The sequence below is a fragment of the Hippoglossus hippoglossus genome, chromosome 3 (assembly GCF_009819705.1).
Source record: "Hippoglossus hippoglossus isolate fHipHip1 chromosome 3, fHipHip1.pri, whole genome shotgun sequence".
In the NCBI taxonomy this organism is placed as follows: domain Eukaryota; kingdom Metazoa; phylum Chordata; class Actinopteri; order Pleuronectiformes; family Pleuronectidae; genus Hippoglossus; species Hippoglossus hippoglossus.
Window position 1 is genome coordinate 15,320,593 of NC_047153.1, and position 8,946 is coordinate 15,329,538.

The 8,946-nt window shown below is 40.0% G+C and overlaps 1 protein-coding gene across 1 annotated transcript; it reads left to right on the forward strand.

Annotated features, from left to right (window-relative positions):
- The first annotated feature begins 1,246 nt into the window (after positions 1–1,246).
- Positions 1,247–7,892, forward strand: slc38a8b (solute carrier family 38 member 8b). Its single transcript, XM_034578391.1, has 10 exons — positions 1,247–1,534; positions 2,469–2,667; positions 4,579–4,735; positions 4,821–4,925; positions 5,022–5,079; positions 5,870–5,984; positions 6,073–6,220; positions 6,305–6,507; positions 6,689–6,740; positions 7,208–7,892. Exons 1-10 carry the CDS (start codon positions 1,346–1,348, stop codon positions 7,308–7,310), a joined length of 1,329 nt encoding a protein of 442 aa, XP_034434282.1. The 5' UTR covers positions 1,247–1,345; the 3' UTR covers positions 7,311–7,892.
- The last annotated feature ends 1,054 nt before the right edge of the window (positions 7,893–8,946 follow it).

Here is an 8,946-nt window from a genome sequence, read left to right on the forward strand (position 1 = left end):
AGGGTGCGAAGCTTAAAAGCTTTTATGAGTAGAATAATGTTGTTATATATAATAATGATCCAGGTTTATATTTCATTTCACAGGTCCCTAACTGATCAGCAACTAAAAAGATGATGTATAGTTGAAAACTATGTTTCAAGGGACATATTTGATCAGTATTAGACAACAGCTAACATTAGTATTCAACCACTTCCTTGCAGTGAGAGCTGTTTTACACTGAAATACTGATGCACATTTTGGACATGTTTATTATACTGGATGTAAACAAGCTTACAATGTAATGTTAACTGTCGTTGTGTCTTTTCACCTGAGCTCAGAAATATTCCGGTCAAATCACAACATTAGATTTCACAGTCTGCTCACTGGAACATATGTGTAATGTTCACACAGTTCACAAAGGTTAGTTTCAAGCACGTTTGCATTAAACTGAGCATTTAGCATTAGATTCAGTGCATTTTACCTCTAGGCTTAAATAATTCTGTCTCACTGCAGGTGCATTGATATTCCAGGATTAAAATGTCTTTCCTATTGTATCAATTTATCGTAATTAAACAGTGATGTTAGCAAGGAAGTGGTTGAATGCTAACGTTCAAATATTTCATTTTACCTTGAAACATGGTCCCTCTGGATTTGAACTTTATCCATTGTGTTCTCAGTTGCTGATCAGTTAGGGACCTGTGAGAAACCTTCCTCGTGTTTATATGACTTACGAAGGGTCTGCGTGTCAAAGTCAAGTTTTAATAGTATATTTTGTTTCACTTTTTTCACTTATTTTTCACATGCCATTATTCCTTATTTACAATTATGCTTAGTCCTTCACATTAAAGCTTCATTAAAGCTTAGACCACATGACATTTCTGCAAAGAAACAAAACATTAATTGAGAAGAGAGGAAGAGGCCGAGGGCCCTACCAGGTAAATCCAGGTTGCTGAGTAATGCTTTTAGATTGTTTTCTTATATAAAGTAGAGACACTATTAGAACCTTATCCTATAATATATAGTATAATGTGTCTTATTTTAGGTTAATCAGCTTCTTCAGTGCTTTAGATCAGAGACAGACATGAAGGGGGAGAGGGAAAGCAGACACAAGCAAACATACTCACTTTAGTGTCACATTTCTCACCTCAGAGTGAAATGCTTAATGGTGAAAAAGTCAAATAAGACCACGTGAGTCGTGGGTGCAGGTCTATATATTTGACGGCTTCACCGCTCACCAGGTTTACTTGACAAGGAGCAGAATGAAACAAACACCTGGACCACTTTAGAGAAGTTATTTGCACAACAAATCTTTTTCTTGTAGAGTTTCTATTCTTGGTTTTGTGAGTGTCGGAGCTGCTTCAGGATCATGGAGGAACTGGCCAGGGAGAGCATCTGCCTGCTGGCACGGTCTTCGTCTCACGCGGATCCTCCTCGGCTCGGCTCGTTCGGTGCCGTGTTCATCATGCTGAAGTCTGCGCTGGGAGCCGGCCTGCTCAACTTCCCCTGGGCTTTCCAGAAGGCAGGGGGAGTGAACACTGCCATCGCTGTGGAGGTGGTGAGTACAGGGTCAGACACCTGCTACAACAACACACTCCTGTTTTTACTGTATCGTTTAGAAAGTGTCAGTTTGGGCCTTCATGAATATTCTCTACATTTTCAAGGAACAATTGGGAATTAGGAACTAAAAAAGAAATTGCAATTGCTACTTTTATTGATGTGTCACTTTACCTGGCTACTTGTAGGCTTTTGTGTGGTTAGTTTTGTGTTTGCACATAATAGACTCAGGACCCCTGTGTCTCTCCTTGGTGTGAAAAAGGTTCATCTTTTTCACAGCTAAGCTCTAATGAAGCTTCCAGTTTAGGTGAGGACCTGAACTGACTGACACAGAAGTGTGTGTGTGACTGAATGAACAACCACATGGGCTTTCTAGAAAGGGGCCCACAGGCGCGAGAGGTCCAGGGGCCCCCAAACAGGAGCCTGCATGTCTGAAGTGAGAGTTAGTCGGAGTTCAATGTGTGAGGCACTTGTTTTAATTTTGATTCCAATCCTATTCCTTAATCTGCTGATACCAATCTGAGCAAATATTGATTAGTCATTTTTTGTGTTGACTGCTGTTGAAAAATACCCAGCTGGCTCTCACTGGCACATTATGTTGATTAATGTGTATTGTCCTTATATATAAATAAATGAAATGAAAAAATACAGCCACACTGTGCAAACATATACCATAAGCCTACATTAATATTGTAAAGTAATACGAATTTGTGTGACAGCATAATAATATTAACAGCATAGCTGGAAGCAGAACTGTAGTGTTTCTAATATTTCATGACATTTTAAGGCTTCTAAAAACAGTAGACTCAGATTATTGGTAATAAAAATGTGTTGTTGTGATATATTTCTGGTCATGAGGTGCAGCAGGATGAAGCCAGTTGTCTAACAACCTGTGTGCAGTTTAAGTCCAGTTTCCTCTCCTTGTGTCTCGGCAGATATGCCTGGTTTTCCTCATCAGTGGCCTGGTGATCCTCGGCTATGCATCATCCGTCAGCAGACAGAACACCTATCAGGATGTGGTGAGCGAGGTGTGTGGACGAGCCGTGGGGCAGCTCTGTGAGGTCTGTTTCTGCTTCAACCTCTTCATGATATCTGTCGCCTTCCTGGTGGTGGTGCAGGACCAGCTGGAGAAATGTAAGAACCACACGAACCATGTCATTCTGTTGGGTTTTTTTCAACACAGCATGTGTTATTACCTATAACAGGCCATGTTGTCCAGGTTACAGTTGATATGCTTCTTGTCATTGTCGTGTGGTGATCAAACTATTTCCTGTTAGATGTGCTCATTGCTTCAAATTTTGGATTATTTTCCATTATATTAAGTGTTTGGCCACAGCTTCTCTGTTGCTGTTATATCCATATACGCCCGTCTTGTGCTTTAACATGCAATAATTCAAATGGATCAGTATTCTGGTCCTAGTGTCGGATTCGAACCACATTTTGTGTCAAGATCAACAATTACTGTAAAAAACCCATTGACATCAGTGTCAGTAATAATGCTCATATGTGGCCCCTCCTATAGGCAGATCAGTATCAATATTTGGGGTCCAGCCTATAACAAGGACCAGTTTATGATGCTGTAGATCAAAACTGACTGAGGTTATGTCTTCTCTGCATGAAGCAATTTTCTATATAACTAACTTGTTGAGGCAATTTAGCCAATTTATTTTTTACATAGAGTCTAAGCTTAGTTACTTACTTTTCTAGCAAAGCATTGAAGAATAAAGCCAGACATGATAGTTTTAGCATAATCTACTAATGTTTCACGTACATAATATATAAATAGATTTATTAACTTTTAAAATAGATGAACATTACATATAAAATCAGCATAAACATAAACGTAGATTAAGAAATAAAAATATGTGCTGGACTGTATGAGGTTATGAGGCAATCACCATCATCATCGCAATCTGCACTCAGCTCTGTTTTCTACAGTGTTAGTATGTTTTCATGTTATCAAAGTACTACAAGTTCATGGTCAATTTAGCAGCCATTTCCCATATCAAAAAATGAATCTCTCTCCGACCACAAATCATCTGCACTTTAATTTTTATTCTAGCCAGTATTTGGGTAAACATGTGACTGGGCGCAGCAGTGCGACCTTTTTTCATTTTCCATTTATCATTTATCCATGTGAAACCCTTAAATCCCATTAATGGTTTTGCTCTGTTCCAGTTTTAAACAGAGCATTTGATTGGATTTTCAAACACACACACACGCACACACGCACACACACACACACACACACACACACACACACACACACACACACACACACACACACACACACACAGACACACACACACACACACACACACACACACACACACACACACACACACACACACACACACACACACACACACACACACACACACACACACACACAAACAACCCAAAACATTTGACAAGGGGCATAAGTGCAGAGCATGAGCTGAAGATCTTGGACGGATCGTGTAGGTGCTCTGGTGTTTAGAGACGAGACTGGAGGTCAGGAAAAGAAGCCTGTTTCCAAGTGATTCAGCTGCAGGCCAGGGTGGGACATTGGACGTCTGGATAACGGGACTGTGTGGAGGGCACGATAGACTTAAGTGGCCACTGATGGCTGAGGGTCAGGGCAGGGTGAAGGACAAGCAGACTGCTAACAGCTGGAGGTCTCGCAGGGGGTCGTCGTAGATGGCTGACCGACGGGCAGCGGTCTGGCTGTCTCTGGGTTTCTGAGGCCCCTGGGAAAATGGCCAGGCCTGTTCCCTTGAAAGCTGTATGTCAGGGTGGCTCCTTGAAAACTCGAGGGATTTTCACATTCCCTAACACACACCGAAGAATATTCTGCTTTAATTATTCTATATGTTCATCCACCAACATCAAAGCATATATCTAACAATTGAAAAACAAGAACCACACAGTTCAGCAGGATGCAAAATGTAAATGAATCCTTTGTAAATATAGACGACCGTGTATCTGGGGAGTCTTGTTGTTCATGTTGCTGTCCTGTATACTGATGCCTAAATGAAATCCTCTAATTCTGCTTTTCTCTCTCAGTGTCTATTTCTTTATATGAAACTGTGACTGGTTCCAGTGAGGCAGAGATGCCGTATTACTGGTACACAGACCAGCGATTTACCCTCTTATTCGTGTGCCTCATCATCATCCTCCCACTGTCCATCCCAAAAGAAATCGGGATCCAGAAATACACAAGGTACAAAACACTGACCTGTAGTGAGAATAACATCCAGCTGTCTGTGAGTTGTTTCGTGACTTTAACCGTTTCCTCCTCCTGTCAGTGTGTTGGGGACGCTGGCTGCCACGTATCTGTGTGTGGCAGTGATCGTCAAATATTACCTGGCGGACGGTCACGCGGTCATAATAACTCCAGAGCACAGCCAAGGGTCAGTCCCACTGTTGGATGCATGTGTGTATTTGACATCAGCTCCTCTTCTTATGTCCATCACTAACTGTGTGTGTGTGTCCTGTGTTTTTTTCAGTGTGGGTTCATGGGCATCGATGTTCAGTGTTGTACCAACCATCTGCTTTGGCTTCCAGGTGAGATCATACAGTTCAAATATTCAATATAGCCAACGGTTAACTGATCCATCATCCATCCTTCCATCTATTAGCTATTATCACTTTGAGGGTTGTGAGAGGGTGAAACCAATCCAAGCTGATTTTGGTTAAAAGGCAGGTTGCCAGACTATCACAGGACACATTCAGACAAACAGCTTTGTGAACCTGAACCTCCACTGTATGTAAAATTATTCCATGCATTAGTTTGGGAAAAACCTAAAAGCTTTTTTTCCCAATTCAGTTTGGACTTTGGGAGCAACAAAATACAAAATGTCCACAGAACAAAGATGATGACTTCCTTAATTCCAGTTTAAGAGAGAGGACAAGTAGGTAGAGATTTGCCCAGAAAGGTTTTGTGTTTGAACACATGCAGTGACTGAGGCGACACACACATAAGGGAGATGAATGAGGATGTTTGTAATAAATCTCAGTACCAGATAATAAACGCTACCCGGCGAGTTAGGACAATGAGCTGAGGCAGTCACATACAGCAAAGATACCTGACAGAAAAGTGATCATCAATTAAGAACCCTGTGTATTTTAAAGTTTATACCAATCAAACTTGATGACCATTTCCTGTTACAATTTTTTAAACAGTGCTGATCGTGCTGTGGTAGAGAAACTGTGTTTCGTTTTGTCAGCATTTAGAACAAGTTGAAGATGAAAGTCACAGCTCAACTCACTCATATCAAATGCATCCTTGAGTTTGTCTGACATCCTCATTAATGTGTGTGTGCAAATTTGTGTGTGTGTGTGTGTGTCTTTGCAGTGCCATGAATCTAGTATAGCGATCTTCAGTAGCATGGAGAACCAGAAGCTCTTTCACTGGGTGGTCATCTCCGTGGTCTCCATGATCTTCTGTTTGCTCATCTACACTCTAACCGGTGAGTTCACATTGACACTGACATGTATTCTTCGCCTCTGTGTTCTCACCTGAACATTCCTGATCACATCCCCTCTCTGCATCTCCAGGAGTGTACGGCTTCATGACGTTCGGACGAGCTGTGGCCTCAGATATCTTGATGTCATATCCAGGAGATGACGTGGCCATGATCATTTCCAGATTACTTTTTGGGATATCGATTATCACCATCTATCCTATCATTCTTCTCCTGGGGAGGTAGGTGACACCAGTTGTTGAGTTGTTTTGTGCAGTCAGTGTGTCTTTGTAACTGTTCATGTCTCTGTTGTTTGTGTGGAACAGATCTGTCATCCTGAACCTGATGATACGAATTCAGAGGCGACGGGAGGGAATCGTCACTCCCTCGTTTGAGAGTCGCTGCAGACTGGTCCTCACTGTGATCTGGATCTCCATCACCCTCCTCATCGCCGTGTTCGTCCCTGACATGAGCGAGGTCATCAGTGTCATCGGAGGAATCAGTGCCTTCTTCATCTTTGTCTTTCCTGGTATGAAAACAACCTTCATAGATTTGTAGTGTCTTATTATCAACTTTTCAGTCAACAGTGGAGCATTTGAAGGATTACATTTATTGCTACACGAATAAAGGTTTGATTAAATCTGATTTTGTGTGTGTGTGTGTGTGTGTGTGTGTGTGTGTGTGTGTGTGTGTGTGTGTGTGTGTTGCAGGTCTTTGCTTAGTGTTCTTAATGCAAACGGAAACTGTGACTCCAAGAATCAGGTGAGTGTGAGTTGAACTGGGTGCAGGAAATTACGATTTTTTTACAGTTTATTTTTATTCTTATTTATTCTACAGGTCAGTAATGTCAGATTTATTTCCAAATAATTTGTATTCTTTTCCTGAAAGTTCTAATTGGTAATTAATTATGAGGAGAATACAGATTGTACAACTGGTCTCCTCACAATTAATTAATTAATATCAAATTAACTGCCAGGTTCGCCTAGACAGTCATTTAATCAGTTCACAGAAATTGAGTTTTCAATTATTAATGAAAATTAACTTTGGCCAAAGTGGAGATTACCTTTCAAGGAAACAGTTTCCTGATGATTATCACTCATTAGAAAGTGTGTAAAAATTATGAACCTATGAACCTTTTTATTTACTAAAACTTAAACAATGAAATAGAAAAAGCTGTAACCTAATGTTTTCCTTTCTCTTGATCTCCATTTATTTTTCATTAACTTCAGGGTCATTTTAACGGTATGGGGAGTCATAACCATTGTGGTCGGAGCCTTCATCTTTGGACAGAGTACGACAATCGCTGTCATGGAGCTTTGTAACAAATTCTGAATTGCACCTCCATTATCACCAACATCTGCAGCAGCTGCTTCACTGTGACGTTCGTCTCTTTTTGCACAAATGAATGTTGCATTTAAAAAGGTGATTTTTGTTTGTACATGTGATTCTTAGAGAAGGCTGCAGGGATGATGTATTTCTAAGAGGCCCAATCCGTAAATTAGATTCATCCTGTTTCTCACAACAAAAAGGCAATTGGATTTATCTGTTTGCTTCTGGATAAATGCAGCAAAGCTCTGTGACTAAAGTTTCTGATATTTACATATTTTGTTCAGCAAAATTATCTTCACAAATGAATACCACTTTTATGGTTTTTGAAGCTTAAATACAATCACCAGAAGTAAAAAGCTCATAATAGACTGTAAGTGAGGAATACCAGCTTCCACTCGTTTCAAACAAAAAGCTTTCCTCTTAGAAAGTCACTAACAGTTTAGAAGAATGTCAGTATAAACACATCATGGCTGTGAAAGTAGACTAGTGGGGAATGTGTTCGGCATGATGACGTTTTATACACCCAGCAAGCTTGTTCTCATTTATTCACTTGTTAGCAGCTGCATTCTTTAAAGGATCCATATTTTACATTCTTTTTTGTTTATATAGATCTCAGATTTCCCCAAAACATGACAAGGCTTCAAAAAAATCTAAAGTGTGGTAGTGGCTGATGTATGTTTTGTCATAGAATAAAACATGAAAATGCTCTGAGGTTGTTTAATCACAGACTTTATTTCCAGCATTGAACCAAAAACTCATCTGCTTCGTGAACCAGAGTAACTTATTTCCAGGTTTCAGGTCTGATTCCTGCAGCACTCTGTTACGTTCCCCATGTTCCTTGATATAAAGTATATTTACCATGTGAGACTGTAATTAGCCTTTTTCATTGGTGTGATGTATAAAATGTGGATTTGAATGGATTGTTTTGGTTGACAGTTATATTTAGTCACATACAAGACTGTGAAATGTATTTAATTATGAGTGTCTACAAAAACATATTTATGTCTGGATGTATAAATTCTATTGCATTATTTGTTTGCTTTACAGATAATAAACCTACAATCATCTGTACTTGCAGAGCACTGCCAGATGGCAGTATTGCCTCACAGAGGAGTTATTTATTTATTTATTCATGTACAGAGTGATCCATGTGTGGAACTGCATGTTGACAGCAGAGATAAGAGAAAAAAATTCTATTATACATTATTATCATAGCTGTTATGGTACCAGCAATAATTTTCAAATGACAATTCCTAAGTGAACTAAGACAGAATGTATACTTAAATAAAAATAGATGGAAACATTGTCCTTGAACTACATGTTTACATCTACTAGGAGATAAAACTAGATAACGATTTTTTTCCTGAACATGATTCTTATCCTATTTTTCCACTGGCGTGCTCTTGGTTAGGATCCTATGAGTGATATCTGCAGCTTTCACTGAGCACTGAGTGATGGCTGATGTATGCTGCATATCACTGTTTACTGACTTCAAGCCCACAGGAGTTATGGCACACTGCCTGCCAGCCTGCACATGCTTACACGTGTGTTAGCGTATGAGTGAGTAATGATTTACAGTAAATCCAGAAAATGTGCATCGTATCGGTGCCTGGAGGGGTCTGCTCAAAGGCAGCATATC